Source organism: Callospermophilus lateralis, chromosome 3, assembly GCF_048772815.1.
Source record: "Callospermophilus lateralis isolate mCalLat2 chromosome 3, mCalLat2.hap1, whole genome shotgun sequence".
NCBI classification, from domain to species: domain Eukaryota; kingdom Metazoa; phylum Chordata; class Mammalia; order Rodentia; family Sciuridae; genus Callospermophilus; species Callospermophilus lateralis.
In genome coordinates this window covers 12,835,758-12,852,471 of record NC_135307.1, presented here as the reverse complement: position 1 = coordinate 12,852,471, position 16,714 = coordinate 12,835,758, and the positions used below count along the sequence as shown (strand labels likewise).

General features: G+C 35.8%; 1 protein-coding gene across 4 annotated transcripts in view; it reads left to right on the top strand.

Annotated features, from left to right (window-relative positions):
* Window positions 1-693: 693 nt before the first annotated feature.
* Unc79 (unc-79 subunit of NALCN channel complex) overlaps window positions 694-16,714 on the top strand; it is a 213,649-nt gene continuing 197,628 nt past the window's right edge. For 3 of the 4 annotated variants that reach the window (XM_076848004.2, XM_076848003.2, XM_076848001.2), the window contains exons 1-2: window positions 694-796; window positions 9,254-9,346. In XM_076848004.2, coding sequence (XP_076704119.1) covers window positions 709-796; window positions 9,254-9,346 — 181 coding nt within the window. In that variant the 5' untranslated portion in view covers window positions 694-708. The remainder of the gene's footprint in view (window positions 797-9,253; window positions 9,347-16,714) is intronic. The other variant, XM_076848002.2, reaches the window with a different exon arrangement.

Genomic DNA, 16,714 nt, shown 5'->3' with positions numbered 1-16,714 from the left:
TAGCTCAGTGGGAGACCGCTTGCCTAGCACATGTGAGACACTGGGTTCGGTCCTCAGCACCATCTAAAATAAATTAGTAAATAAAATAAAGGTATTTTCTTAAAAATTACCTTGTTGCCTAGTATTCCAGATGTAGAACCATTGTAGCTTTGATTGGTGGAGCAGAAATAGCCTAGTGTTATCTCTATTCCTACCTCAGTGACCTTTTAAAAACTTTCAGTGGGCAAATAATCTAACATCTCTATGCCTCAGTTATCTTGTGTAAAAGTAAATGGAGGTAAGAATGCTGGAGGGATTCAGAAATCATTTTACATTGGAAAGTGCTTTGAATTTATGAGATCAAAAGATGATATGAATATTAAGAATTTCTTATGATTTATATGATATTGAGAAAAACCTCACGTAATATTTATATTTCTTAATATATTCACTCATCAGTCAATTATTGACCAGCTCTTGTACACATAGCACACTATACCAAGCAGTATGTTTCAGAACTCTTGATAGGAAGGAGACTATAGTTGCTTATAATTTAGACCAACTCATTAAAACTTAAGATGTAAAATTAGTATATTTTGTCAATGGGAAAATATTCAGTGACTGATTACTCAATTTTGTTTTGTAGATCTTGGACAGTCAATATTTTATACAACTACATGTTTGCTACCCTTTCTCAATGATGATATTCTGAGTACTTTGCCCTACACGATGATCTCAACGTTAGCTACCTTTCCTCCATTTCTGCACAAGGATATTATTGAATATCTTAGCACATCTTTTCTACCAATGGCTATATGTAAGTTCAATCTTACCTAATACTAGATTATTTTTTCGTATTGTACAAATGAAAATTGCTTTTGCTGTTACAGACTCTTGATTTTTAATATTTTAATGGAATCACTGACTGTGTACATATGCTATGATTTAAATTCAGTCATTTTAGTATTAACATTATGATGAAAATCAAAGAAATGAAAGACAATTATACCTTAGAATTGTTTTATTCACTTAGTTTTATCTTATAGAATAGGAAGAAAGAACAGGTCAAAGAAAGTCTGTATTTCCTGGTTATAAATTACAACATCTTTTGCCACATTAGAAAAAAGGTGAGAGAGTGTTGCCTCCAATGTAGAAATTCTTTCTTTTGTGTCCTAAGGCAGTAGGCTCTGGTGGAAAGAGCAACAGGTAGAGTTGGCACTTGTAGATTCTGGTTCCAGCCCTGCCCCTAATTTGCTGTGAGATGGTGGGCAGCTCACAGAGCTGAAACCCCACCCACAGACTGATCCATCAGCTTTCCCTCACAGGGGTGTTGTGATGATAAAATGAGTCAGAATTTTTGAAAACAGCTAAGGAGTCTGTATACAGGAGTCTGTACAGAACTGATTTAAATTCTTTTCCACTTTTAAATCCTCAATTCTGCTGGACATTAAAGCAAACAGGAAAAACATTGGGTGTGGTCTTTATGATCATGTTTCTTCTAAAGTATTCTTCAAGGAAATGGATCATGGATTGATCTGTTTGTTCGAATGATCTGAAAAGAATGTGTGTTTAGGAGTCAAACAGATCTAGATTCCCCATCTCAGCTCTGCCACTGGCTAGTGTTTGACCTTAGGCAAGTTAGTTAATCTTTCTGTTTCTTACCTGTAAAATGAGAATAGTATTCACAGAGCTGTAGTAATCATAGGCTGTTGTGATGATTAAGACGTTAACCTGGAACATTGGCAGAGTGCTGGCACAATACCTGCCAGCAGTAACGTTAGTTTACTTCCCTCCTTCCTCAATTTTTGTCTATAAAAATAACTTTAGGGGCTTGGGTTGTGGCTCAGTGGTAGAGCGCTTGCTTAGCACATGTGAGGCACTGGGTTCCATCCTCAGCACCACATAAAAATAAATACATAAAATAAAGATATTGTGTCCATCTATAATTTAAAAAGTAACTTTATTGGGCACATTTAGCTCCTAGTGATCATTTTTCACCATTTTAATTTTATGTGCTTACGATCTTATTAAAGTTGTTGTGGTGTATCAACAATTGGTAAATATATGCACTAATTGAGCTATATTTGTTTATTTTAAAATCAAGTTTAATTTTATGTATGGAATTGTAATTTTCATTTTTTTTAGAGTCTGACTTTTTGCCTAAATTCTATAGTAATTTGGAAAAACTAGCGGATTTGTCATATAATAATAGAATATTTGGTCATTTTCTTTTTTTGGTTCTCTGTAAACTTATGGACAGGTACTTGTTTGTAGATACGGTCTTAAAGTTGTATAGAGCTATTCTAAAATAAATAATGTTGGGATGGGGATGTAGCTCAATGGTGGAGCATTTGCCTAGCATGTATGAGGCCCTGGGTTCAATCCCAGCACTGGAAAAAAAAAAAGCACTAGAAAAAAAATAGAAAGTCTTGTTTTTTTGAATTATGGCAGGTGAGGCTATATCTTTCTAATAACTAATCTAATTTACCATATTCCTACTTCTTAGGAATAAGTTAATAATTTTGGGAGAGACATTGAGTAGATCAAGATTTTGAAGTTATACTTAAAATTGATCAGGTATTGTGGAGCTGGCCATTCATTTCATCACACTTGATTTTTAATTTCTACTTAATCAGAAATACAGAACCTAGAACACTAATTAACTTGAAGTCAGGTTAGAATCCTTACTCATAAAAATGTGTGAACCTTGGCAATTGAAGAGATCAAAATAGTGAGTCGAGTTTACAGAATTTGTGTGAATTTTAGTGTTGATTAGAGGAATAACTTGGTGTTCATTTAAAGGTGTGAACAAGTTGCTTTATGTCTCTGGAACTTAATTTTTTTTATTAGTTGTTCAAAACATTACAATGATCTTGACATATCATAAAACATACATTTGATTCAAATGGGGTATGAATTCTTATTTTTCCCACATGTACAGATTGCAGGATCACATTGGTTATATTTTTCAACCTTAAAGGAGGTATCTGGAAAAAATCAACCTGTGAGGTTATTTCTGGCTTAATAGTCCTAGGTTAAATCGTATTTTATATAAAAGGCACATGGCTTCCTCTAATCTAGTTGTTGATATGGTTCATGTATTTATTTTATTGTCTGAATTTAGTCTTTTAGTTTTAACTTGGATTCTTATCTCCATTTTGGTAGTTCAACATTAGACAATCTTTGTTAGCTTCAAATCTTCAAGAATAAATTGTAATGCTAACTTTTATAGTTGCATTCTGTTACACTGTTCAGATGCTGCTTTTGTGTGCTCATTATTTCACAAAGTAGGTATGAGATAGATGCCAAGATGGAAGGGATCTGGTTCTAGGTTACTCATGTCAAGATGAATTGATATGAGAATGTGGGACTGTTCATTGTAGGGACCTTGTTTTTATTTTCTGGTGGTTGTTTCCATATCTAGAAATTCTGAGTAAAAAAACACACACAACACAGAAGGCTTTAAATTCTCCCAGAATATTTTAATTTCAGTACCAAGGAGTTAGGATAAAGATGTTGCCCCTTCCTTCCTGCTTCTCTTCCTCCCTCCCTCCTTCCTTCCTGCAGTGCTGGTAGAACCCAGGGCCTTCTGCATGCTTGGCAAGTTATCTATCACTGAGCTACACCCCCAGGCCCAAATGTTGAGTCTTTTATATTCTTGATAAAGTGATAAAAGTCTTTAAGACAGAAGGGCTCTTTTTAAAAAATCTCTTTGGTGTGGTGTTCCTAAGGTCAAATGTAAAACACAGACAAATTCTCAGGCATTAAATGATTATATCATTGTCTGTATCAACTGGATGATGAAGTTCTGAGCTTTGGAGTGAACCTAATGAGATATTACAGCTCCTTCAGATTAAAAGACCTTTAAGTGTATCTCATTTGTCCTTTATGCCATCTTTGTTGGTAAACTATGTGCTGTGCTTTTAGTTTTAAGTAACTCCTTTTGAAGTTCTGCAGAGCAAATATCAATTTATTTATTATTAAATTTCCCTTTTATATAACATTCTTTTTAACTCCTTCCATAAATAAAATATATTTTCTTTATTCCATATGTGTGCAATATGCTTTGTTTATTAAAAAAATTAAAGGAGTTACTAAGAATTGAAAAAAATTATTTCATGTCACCATGGAAACCTCTCTTTTTCCAATAAAGGATCTGTGATTTGTGAATTGAATTGAAATGTGGATGTTTGGAAGATGATGTCTTCCAAAGAGAAAAAGCAGAGAAGAGAAAAAACTAATTCCAAATGAACATTAATTGATGCAAACAACCTTGATTTAAAGATACTAATAAAGCTGAAGTATTATATCAGTTCAAGATGCTTCTAGTATATCCTAGTATCTTAGACTGTGCAGGCAAATCTGGTTTCTTTTCCAAGTTAGACTTTCTGAAAAGTCAGTTACCCTCGGGAAAAATAAAGATTTGTTCAAATCTTTGCTTTGACTTAAAAGTAATTGTGTGACTTAATTGAACGTCTGGTCCCAGGCTGTTGGCCATGTGTCATTTGTTCCATTACTTTTATATAACCTTTTTTAAAAAAACTATTATTGTATAGGATGTGTGATGTTTCCGTGGTCTTCCAGAGATGAATACTTTATGGAAAAAAAAGTTAAAAAAAGAGTGCAAGATACTGATGATGTTTGGTAATATTTAATATATGATGTCTATTTTATTAGCTAATGATTGTTTTTATAAGTCAGATCTTCTATACTTTAAGAAGACCTTGTTGAATTTTGAGAAATATTTTAGTACTGGAGTTTTGGAAGAACTGAATATAGTTCTTTGGCAGTTGACAAATGTCTCAACCTCATTAAACATTGGTTCCCTTATAAAATTGTCAATAATCAAACTTCCCTTGTCCACATCCCATGTTTATTGCAAAGAAAAGGAGATAACTAACATATGAGAATGGCTTTTGAATATTCTATGACATTGTACAAGTGTATGCATAATGGATCAAATGGGTAGTCAGATCACAGATATGTTAAATCCCAGTACTAATTCTAATATTCCACTGCAATTTCCATGTTGCTCTGAAATTTTATCATCTTAAATATTGCTTGAGGTAGAGGGCCATCTACTAGTGGGAATTAGTTTGTTGTATAATAACTGTCATTATTATGCCAGATGTTGTGCTCCTAGAACATGTCAGAACATTTCTTCAGTGTTGAGGGCTGTCCTGCCTCTATGACTTTGCACTAACCTGCACATCTGCAAATATTTTAATAGACTTTACCTACAGAAACTCAGGGTCATATTGTCTTGTCTTTATGTTTCACTAAAATGCCCTTCTGAAAAGTGTGGCTGTCTTTTGGAGAAACCCTCTCTAGTGGAATACAATTAACTCTGCTCACACAAACCCAAGGCACAAGTGCAGAAGAGACTACTTTTCAATTCAAGTGATGCAGTATGGAGAAGTTCAGGAAGTGGCTCTGTTGCATACACCTGAATGTGTCTCTTCTTCCCAGATGATTCTCTACGACCAGTGGGGTTTATTTCAACATATGTCAACTCAGACCACTTCTTACCACCATCTCTCATGTGGACCTATCCAATGAGCTGGTCCTCTGTGTTCCTTTTTAACTCTCCTGAGGGCCACTGGTCCTCGTAACTCACCTCTCTGTTCCTTTTTTAAGCCCTGCTACTGCCTGTTCACTAAAAAGCCAGAACTTTTCTCCAAGCATATAAATCAGATCATGTCACTTCCCTCATCCAAACCATCCATCTTACTGTCACTCTTAAAAACCAATTTCAAAGTCCTTAGTTGTCCCACAAGGCCCTCTGTGATCTGGCTACTGCTTACCTTATTACTTTCATTACTGCCTGTCTGTGTCCATTCTTTGCTATGCACATCACCTTTCTTCAGTTTCATAAAGGTACTGAACTTTTGTGTTTTCTCTATGTTTTCTCCTCTGTCTCAATGTCCTTCTTCCAGATGATCTCCTGATTTGCTTCCTTATTTTCTTTAGGTCTTAGCTCAAGTGCCACATCTTTCTAGATGCCCTTCCTTTCTTTCTAGCTAATATAACTCCTGGCATTATCTTCTCTCTTCTCTCTTGCCTTGCTTTATATGTCTTCACTAGTAAGATTGAAGAGCTGAATTTTAAGTTTGATTCAATTTTAATTTAAATGCCATCAGGGCTTGTGGCTATCATATTGGATAACACAGCTCTAGTATCTAAGTTCCAGAAGGAATGAGGACTTGTCTACATTCTTTACTATTGTATTCCCAGGGCTCAGAAAAATGTTTGGTGCATAGGAGGTATTGAGAACAATACTGGTGAATGAATAAGTGACTAGAACATTGGCTGTGAATCCAGTGTGATTTGGAATATAGTCTCAAAAATTAGATTGTAAATAATTTTTTCTCTCTTTTATAAAATGACTTTCCTTGTATATTTACTTTTTTTTTGGTGACAATCATAAGAGCTCTACATGATAGTACATTAGGAACTATAAAATGCAGGAGCATATTAAAAGATTTATCTTATCATGGAAAGAGGGGTGTTGGTAATGATTGTACTGGTGGTGCTGAGAAGATAGGGAATAAGACTGGAAACTTTTTTTTTTTTGAGTATGATATTAAGTGTAAAATTTTCTTATTTTTTTGTGGTGCTGGGGATTAAAATTTTCTTATTTTGACTATCTTCTATTGTACATATTTTTTTAACACTCTCTTGGGGAAAAACTGCACATCTGTTTACATTATGCCTTTTAAACAAAATTCAATAAATAGTGTGTACTTGTGTTTGTTTATTAAAAAAGATTTGCAGTTATTTTGTTCAGTCTAGTAGAAGGCTGTGAAATTGCAAGGTACCGTCTGTTTATATAAGTATTAGAGCCAATTTCCTAGGGCCAGAGCCAAGAGAACACTTTTGGCTTTATGGCTGGTCATACTTGAAGGAAGAACATAGATTTGAAGGAGTAACAGGGACAACCAAAGGTTGCTGAGCTATTTGGGCAGTTCTCCAAATAGACTTCCCCTAAATCATCCGGTTGGGCATCTCTCCCATTTTTAAAGGCCTCCAGGCACATTGACTCTCAGCCTCTCTTAGCTATAGTCTTCCTGAATGAGAAATGCTTGTTTTTAAAAAATTTGAGATGAATTAAACAGCAGTGAAAATAATTGTCTCAAAAAGAATGGAGATACACAAAAAGATACATTCCTTCTTTCTTGAATATGTTGGAGACTAGACTTTTTTTCTCTTTCTTTAACAGGGGCACAAAAAATATTGTCTTATTCCTTTTGGTTATAAATGAGATATGTCCCCTATGTATTGTAATTTTATATAAAATAAAGCAGATTTTGAGGTTTTCTGCCAATTATTCTTCTACCCCTGGACATCTTACTCGGCATGTCCTTTCTTATTTCTCATCTCTCTACTAGAATCTCTCAAAAGGAAGCCCTTGGCCAGCTTGCATCAGAGTCACCTGGTGTGCTTATTAATTTGATATGTCTTTCCTGCTTCCCAGACTGTTATAATCTCTAGATATGGGCACCCAAGAAGCAGAATTTGAAAAAGCTTCCTGGCTAAAGCCTTAGAGCAATGCTGTCTTGTTCTTTAAATGTGCCTCCAAGTTCTTTTTCCTTAATTAATTGTATTTGATTAATCAACTTTGTCTTCTAAGAACAGTATACTGCTCTCCATATCTCTGTTTAATTATTAATGCTTATTTATACTGTATAGCCAAACTAATTTATCTACCTGAATATTGCCTGCTTGGTGGGTTAGGAGCACTCAGCTGCCAGTGACTGAAAATAAACTCAATGGAATTTAACTATGGATTTACTTTGTTGGTTTGTTTTGTAAAGCTTTTGTGAAATCAGCCATCCATTATGGGTACTGAAAGTTCTTTGTGTTAAAAAAAAAAGAATCATGTTAAACATTGTTTCCTTTATTATGTGACAGATCTTTCATTGGTGTTTTGATGGTTCTACTATCACATGTTTTATAAAACTGTCTTATCTTTTTGAATGTAAATGAGATATGTTCCCTGTGTATTGTAATTTTATATAAAATAAAGCAGATTTTGAGGTTTTCTGCTTGCTGGTTGTTGCCAAAGTCATGGTATTTCATGTTCAGGAAATTGAGAGTTGCCTGTTTGAGGGTTTTATACTTCCTGCACACCGTTCTGTTCATGCTTGACAATTTGCCACATAAACCTAGGAATAAGAGGTATCTTTTGCAATTATTCCTCAGAAAAGGAGAATCATTTTACATTCAAATCCTAATAAAGGTCTTCCTATTGTGGTTTCTTTCTCAATTACTGTGCTTGGGATAATAAAGTACCCTTTAGAGACAACACAATATTTCAAGTGACTTCCATCAGTGCTTGACGTGAATCCTTAAAGGAGTTATTTGATGTACTCTATTAAAAAAAGACAATGAAATTTAATATAGTGTTCAATATTGCCATGAGAAAACCACTTAAAGATGTTTCAAAAGCAGTATGTAAATGGAGATCATGGTTTTACATATGTAAGACAGGTTTTAAATAAAACAACTTTTGCTCTGTGATTGATACTTGTTGATGTGGGATAAAATGTCCAGCAATGGCATTATTCACAGATTCAAAAGGTGCTTTATTTCAAACTCAGATGGATTTGAAGATGGTAAGTTTTGTAAAACTTAACAAAGTAGTGATTCTTATGGTAAAGAAGACAATAATGATAAAGTTACGTATGAGGGAAACTGATGATTTATGAGCATTGAAAATAATTTTAAAATTAATATTGTATTTTTATAACATATGATTTAAAATTTCTATATGTAACTAAGAAGTTGCATGTTATACTAACCTTATTTCATCTGCATCTCTAGATAATTTAGTAATTCAAGTTGGGTTTAAAAACATTTTACTTTTTTTTTTCCTTATTGGGACAACCTTCAGTATTCCTTCTTTATATCTGAGCACATAGAAGATTTTTTTCCCTTTCTTTTCCATCTAGACAAAAACATGTTGGAAGTAGTGATCATATCTGAGCATGGCTCTGTTAAAGCCATTATGTCACATTCTGGCATTGTTCCTTCTTGGTGATACTCTGTACGTGTTTGCTATGATGTTGACAACTGTTGCATTTGTATACAAGGAAAATTTTATGAGTTTTATTTGTGTAATGTTTCATTGGCTGACTGGGACTTTCTTTTTAAGTTTCTTCTTAGTTCCCATGCTCTATGTGAAGCAGCAAGTATATATGCATATATATGTGTAGCTATCTCTCTATCTATATATAGACTAAATTGTGTCTAATCAAAGAAATTTTGGTTTCAGTGGGTTCCTCCAGGAGAGAAGGTGTTCCTGCCCATGTTAATCTGTCTGCATCCTCCATGCTAATGATTGCAATGCAGTACACATCTAATCCAGGTAAGTGGAAATCTATCTTAACTAATTCCAAAACCAATCATTAAGTAAGACGTTAAATAATCAAGCTAGAAGTTTTCATGTGAGAACTTCTCTTGGTGGAATTGGCAATTGGAGGTGTGTTAGAAAACAGATTTTTGAATTAAAATAAATTTTCCTTGCCTATTGTTAAAAGTAATTAGTGCTCTTGCAACTAGTGGGGTTTTTTTTTTTTTTTTTTTTTTTTTAGAATGTTTGAGGACAAAAATTTAGAACATTGACTGGAATTTGAATATAAATATATAGAAATAGTTCAATTAGAAATATAAAAATATCTAATTCTAACAACTAAAAATAACTTTGGTTAATAATTTGACAAGTTTGGTTTGGTCCTCTAATGTCATACCAATGTCCTTGAACACAAACCTTTTACTACATTTCTGATTATTTCCTTTAGAACAAATTAATAAAAGAAGGATTCATGAGTTAAAGGGCTTGAAAAAATTTCAATATTCTCAATAGTTGTATTTGAAAGTACTTGTCTCATTATGACTGGTCACTGAGTATCATCATAAAATTTGTAGAGTTGAATAGATTAAAAAATCTCATTTTGATTTTTATGTCTTGGATTACTAGTGTTGTTGGACAGGTTTTATATAACTTGCTCTATTTGATTTCCATTTGTCAGTATAATTTCAGATGAACTTTGGGGAGCTGATCTAAAAAGGAGCTGACTATAGGAGTCATATGCTGAGATATGAACTCAGTTTTTTTTTCAGTTATTGTTTATTTGGAAAGTGAATAAATATTATAGCACTGTTTTAAACCTTCTATTTAATTAAGTAGGATAATAATTGAGATTTTGGAGTTTTTGACTGAAGAATGAGGACATTTTCCATTTCAAAATCTTAATGCTTCTTAATCTAGAGTGTTGGCCTTGAACTTTTTTTTTTTTTTTTTTTTAAATTGAGATGATGTCTTGCTATTTTCTGTAGGCTGGCCTCTAATTCTTGAGCTGAAATGATCCTTCCACCTCATCATCCAGATAGCTGGGATTAGGAAGTACACTAACTCACCCAGCTCTCATCCTTTGCCTTAGTTTGTTTGGGATGCCATAACAAAAATACCATAAACTGGGCAGCTTACACATAACATTTGCTTTTTATAGTTTTGGAGGCTGGGAAGTCCAAGATCAAGGTACTGGTAGATTCAGTGGTCTGGTGCTTCCAGATTCACAGATGGTCATGCTTGTTCTGTATTCTCTCATACGGAAGGAGCAAGGGAGTTCTAATTCCATTAATCCCATTCATAAGGGCCTCACTTCACTTCCTAATACCATTACATTGGGTGTTAGGATTTAACATATGAGTTTTAGGGGGATACACATATTCAATCTTTGGCATTCTATCACTGTCCCCAACCCCAACTTCATGTCTTTCTGACATGCAAAATACATTCATTCCATTCTGACAACCTCAGACGTGTTAGTTCATTCCAATATCATGTCAAATGTCCAAAGTCCAACATCTCATATAAATATCATCTAAATCAGATGTAGGTGAGACTTGAATTATGATTTATCCTGAGATAATTTTCTTTCCAGCTGTGAACCTATGAAATCAAATAAATTATATGCTTCTAAAACAAAATAAAATGATGGGGACTTGGGTTGCAGACACCCAGTGTTGGAGCATTTACCTAGCATATGAGGAGTACTGGGTTCTCTTCCTAGCACCATCAAAACAAATACAACAGTGAGACAGGCATAGGATGGACATTCCCATCCAAAAGAGAGAAATGTAAAAAAAAAGAAAGGAGTGACAGGTTCTATGTAGGTCCAACACCCCAAAACATTAAATTTTAGGCTTGAGAAAAAATCTTTGACTTGATGTTCTTCCTTCCCAGCAGCTTTGCTGGGTAAGAGTTGGGCTCCAAGGCTCCAGGTGGTCTTGCCTCATGGATTTAGGGAGCCTGGCCAGCATGGCTCTCCTGACATTGCCTGAGAAGGGATTTCCATGATAATCCTGCTGCCATGTCAGTTTTCTGCCTCAGCCTGCTCTGACAGGCTGGGTCCTGTGCTCATGACTCTCTTGGGCTCCACTGAAATCTAGGTGGAAGCCCTCACAGCTTTGTCGGTGCAGCACATGCTATGTGGGGACAAAGGCACTTCACTGAGGGGCAGCTGAAGCACAAGGCATCAGAGTGTAGGAACTGGAAGCAGACAGCAGTGAGGTGGGCCAGGTGGCAGGTGTGAAGTCCCCCAAGTGTGGGTGGCTTCTTCTTTTCTTCTTTTTTTTCCCCCCTGGTATCTGGGATTGAACCCAGGCACACTTATCCACTGAGTCACATACCCTGACCCTTTTATTTTTAATTTTGAGGCAGCGTCTTGCTAAATTGCTGAGGCAGGCCTTGAACTCGTGATCCTTCTGCTTCAGCTCCCTGAGTTGCTGGGACTATGAGTGCACCACTGTGCCAGGCAGCTCTGAGGATTCCTAAAGTGTCATCCTTCCTCATCTGGGGCAACAGTTCCTGCCTTCTCCTGGGAAGGCTGGCTGTCATTAGTTTCTGTTCAGTAGACTGTTTATTAGTTGCTTAGTTGTGCCCTTAGTGTTCTCTTCCTAACAAGTTTTCTCATTCTTTTAATACAGATAAGCCGAGAATTTCCCAAATCTTTAACTTTTGCTGCTTTTTTGATTACCATTCTGTCTTTAAATCATTTCTCACTTCAGGAATTTTACTGTAAGCAGTCAGAGATGCCAGGCTGCTCTTTCAGCATTTCTAAGAACTGTGCTCAGCCAGCTAGCCAGTTTCATCACTCAAAAATTCTACCTTCCACCAAACACTAGGACATCAACATAACTTAGCCAGGTTCTCTGACACTGTGTAACAGGATGGCCTCTCCTCCAGTTTCCAATATTGCGTTCCTTATTTCTGTCTGACACCTTATCAGAACCGCCTTTGCTGTCCATATTTCTACCAACATTCGTTCAGGATCACTTAGGCATTCTTTAAGAAGATGGAGGCTTTCTCAATGGCTCTGTTCTTTTTTATCTGAAACAGTTAAAAAGGTCCATTCATAGCAATGTAGGCTTTTCTAGAATGTATCTTAAAACTCTTGAAGCTCCTACATATTACTTAGTTCCAAAGCTGCTTCTGCATTTTTCGGTGCTGTTATGGCAACACCCTACTTTTCAGTGCCATTTTTCTGTCTTCCTCTGTTTCAGATACTATAACAAAAATACCTTAAGCTGGGTGGCCTGTATGCAATAAACACTTATAGTTCTGGAGGCTGGGAAGTCCAAGATCAAGGTGCTGGCAGATTCAGTGGTTCATAGACAACCATCTTTGTCTATGCCCTCACATGGCAGAAAGAGCAAGGGAATGCTAAGGCCTCTTTTATAAGGGCACTAATTCCATTCATGAGTGTTCTGCCCTCATGAGCTAATCATCTCTCTAAGACTCCCACCTTCTAATACTACCACTAAATTTAACATGAATTTTGAGGGAGCATATTTAGTCCATAGCATTTTTTAAGTATAAAATGATTTATGATTATCATATGGATTTAATTAAAATGTATGTTTGGGGGAATGTTATATCTCACATTTCACTGTTTAGCTTCAAGGACTATCAAAATATCATTTACATTTAAGATCTGTTATGTTCTGAAAAAAAAAACCCTTAATTTGAATCTAGTTAATCTAGTCTTACCATGTAATAAAAGATTGTTACTCATTTATGTATTTAATTTAAAAATAAAGTCTTATCATGAAGCCTAGATTCTAACATTGAATGGTAAAATCCTGTACTTTGAAGTACTTTGAGGTACTTTGTATGTGGATTTGTATCTGGTTTACCTACAAATGACAGTGCAATGCGGAGCAAGTTCTTTAACTTTCCCAAGATCATGTGTCCTCATCTATGAAATGGGAATAATTCTTCTTACAGTACTTTAAAATGTTGTTTTGAATTTGTACTGAGTTAAGTAGAGGTAAAGTGCTTGACAGTGACTGGCACATTGTACCAAGTAAAAGAAATGCAAATTCTATGGTTTGGCATTTTCTTCATAGAATTGAATATTTTTATCTCTACTGTGATCAGGTAGAATTATTTATCAGATTATTTTCATATGTTCATGGGAAATGCTTATAACCAGCTATTTTATACTAGGAATTACAGTTCTGGCCCCAAATAGTCTTGTGATATGGGAAAAAGTTAAAAAGTAAAGCAAAATCCACTGGGGCCGAGTACACAGACATCATTCTATTGTTTAAATTTTTTTTTCTTAATCTTATGGCTTGTCTTTTTTTAAAAAAAAATTTTATTTGTTTTAATTAGTTACACATGACAGTACAATGACCTTGACATATCATACATTTGAATCAGATGGGGTATAATTTCTCATTTTTCTGAGTGTCCAGGTTGCAGAATCACATTGGTATATACACACAGCAATAATAATGTCTATTTAATTCTACTATCCTTCCTTTACCCCCATCCCTTCCACTCCCCTCCCATCACTTCTTTCTATCCAAGGTGATGCTATTCTCTTTTTTTTTCCCCTCACATCTTCATACATGTATTTTGTATAATGATGAGGGTCTCCTTCCATCTTCCATGAAATTCCCCTTCTCCCTTCCTTTCCCTCCCACTTCTCTTCCCTATCTAGAGGTAATCTTCTTCCCATGCTTCCCCCCCCCCCCCCCCCGTTTATATCAAAGAAGACATTCGGCATTTGTTTTTTTGGGGGGGCGGGGATTGGCTAACTTCACTTAGCATAATCTGCTCTAATGCTATCTATTGTTTAAATATTTATTGGGAGAAGCAACAAGTGACAGCTTGTTTCTTTTAGCTGATTCTGTGTCAAGGACAGAGCAGAGCACTTCCTCAAGTAAGAGGCATTGATTGAATAACCTCCATGTACAGGATTCTCTGTTAGAAATGGCGATAACCACACAGAAATACAAAATATGACTCTTCTTGTGGAACTTATTTAATTGGGTCAGTTAGGCATATTTATTTAAGTCATTAATTAACCCATGTACAGGGTATGTGGAAAGTGCCAAATAAATGCTATAGATGGTGTTAATTAATCAGGGGGGAGAACTCTATGAATTGAAATGATCAGGAAAGACTTTATGTTCCTTGAGCAAAGAAAATATGAATAGAGTTTTGATTGATAGGATAAGTAAGACATTCTGGGAGGGAAATAGTTTAAACAGAGGAACTTTCCAGGTCTGTTCAGGGGGCAGTAGGTGGAATACTACAGAGATTCATGTAGCAGAACATGCAGACAGACACTGTATAAGTCTTGGAACATGTGTACTTAAACACTCAGTGGTGGCTTAAAGACAACCTTCCATTTCTAGAGTAACTATTCAATACATTGTCACTGAGTATGGGACCCTATGGTTAATAAACAGAACAGATCCCACCTTCATCTTGTGAAGCATATCACATTTTGGAGGAGGGTAAATATATTAATCAAATAATTATAAAACCAAGGATAAAGTTTCAGTTATGACAAATGCTTGAAGTATCTTGTATTATAAAACTCTATGAAAGGAAATTTTGCTTTTGTTGAGGAGTTTGGTGGGGGTTTCTCAGAGGAAGCAAGTTTTGGTACAAGAATTGAATGATGAGTGAGTTGTATTAAGAAGATCTACAGGATGGGAGTGAGACAGAAGTTCAGGTGGTAGAATCTTGTGTCAAGAAGGAGCCTGGCAAGCCAGTGAGACTGAATGATCAGTGTAGATGGAACTCTAGGGGAGGGCTAGCTAGTATGAGCTGAGAGTTAGAGAATATTCAGGATGTTGTAGGCTGTGTTAGGCAAGATGTCCTCTGTTTATATCATATCTAATGGGAAGCCACTGAGGGGTTTTAAGTAGATGCAATGGAGAATGGAATGAGAAAGGGCCAGATTGGGTATAGATGGACTGATAAGGAACTCATTGCATTTGTTCAGGCATGCATGTCAAAGGCAAGGACAATTGAAATAGAAAAAAAAATGGATCTTCTGAGAGCTATTTATGAAGTCAAATTGATAAGACTTGGTGACACATTGTGTCTAGTGGGTTTCTTCTGACTTGCTCTAACTAGACATGGAGGTTATATTCATTGATAAATGAGGCACCAGAAGATGAGGCTTCTGAGGGAAGAGCATGAGATCTGATTTGGACATGTTGTGTTCAAGAAGCCTTTGAGACATCTCAGAGGAGATGGTTATTAGGTAGTTGTGTTATAGTTTTGGACCTCAGAACAGAATTCTAGACTAGAGATAATGAATTCTGAGCCTACACCTGAGTATCAAATGACCTTCATCCAATTTCACATAGATGGCTTCTGTAGTTAATATGAGTGTGAGATTGCTTGGGGGGAGAGTACAGAATGAAAAGTAGAGTGTTTCTTGGACCAGGCCTCTAGGAACTCCAACAGGAAGTGGACCTGTGGAAGAGGGTGAAGTTGCCAAGGAGATTGAGAGTTACCTGCTTAGCTAACAGATACTTTAAACTACATGTAAAAATGTGTAACAAACCCCACTATTATAATATTCATATATAATTATACATAATTATAACAAACCAATTAAAAAATGAAAACTGAAATAAAAGCTGCAAAACACTTTTGTGGTTTGCTCAGTAGGAAGTCTTAAAGTTAGCTCTACAGTATCAAGGGCTGAGATAGCATCTTCTTGTTTCCTTAGACTTTCCCTCATGTTTGTGCAATGATTGCCACAGTGGAGGTCATTATTTCCTCAGACAACCACATTCAAAACCAAGATGAGTTAGAGTCGTTAGAGAAAGGTCTCTTGGTAGGCCCTTTTCTTTTAATCAAAGAGGAAAACAATATGAGAAGTTCCCTAGAAGTTTTCTCTCTTAGGTCCTACTGGCAAGGATGGAGTCCTGTGGTTGCAAGGGGATTTGGAAAAGTCTGTGCATTGGCAGATGACAGGGAAAAGGGGTTGTTGATAGCAGTGTCCAACACAGGTGATAGGAGAGGGTCATGTCACATCAGGTAGCCATGGGAAGAGAGTGATTTAAAAAACTGACAGTGGTCAGCAGCACTGAATGCCTCTGAGACATCAGTGAGATGCAGACTGAAAACCATCCAGTGAACTGAGTGCCATAGGGTCACTGGTGGCTGAAGTGAGAACAATGTCAGGGTCATGATGGAGCTGGAAGGTAGAGCAAAAAGGTATCTAACTAGGATGACAGTGTCTTTACTCCTCAAATGAACATGGGAAATCAAGGGAGCTTGTTGTTGTGTAGCTCTGAAAAAATTCTTTCCCAAGATGGAATTATTGCTTGCTTTAGTCAGCTGTTTTGCTGCTGTGACTAAAAGATCTGACTAGAACAATTTTTTAAAAAATGTTTATTTTTTAGTTATAGGTGG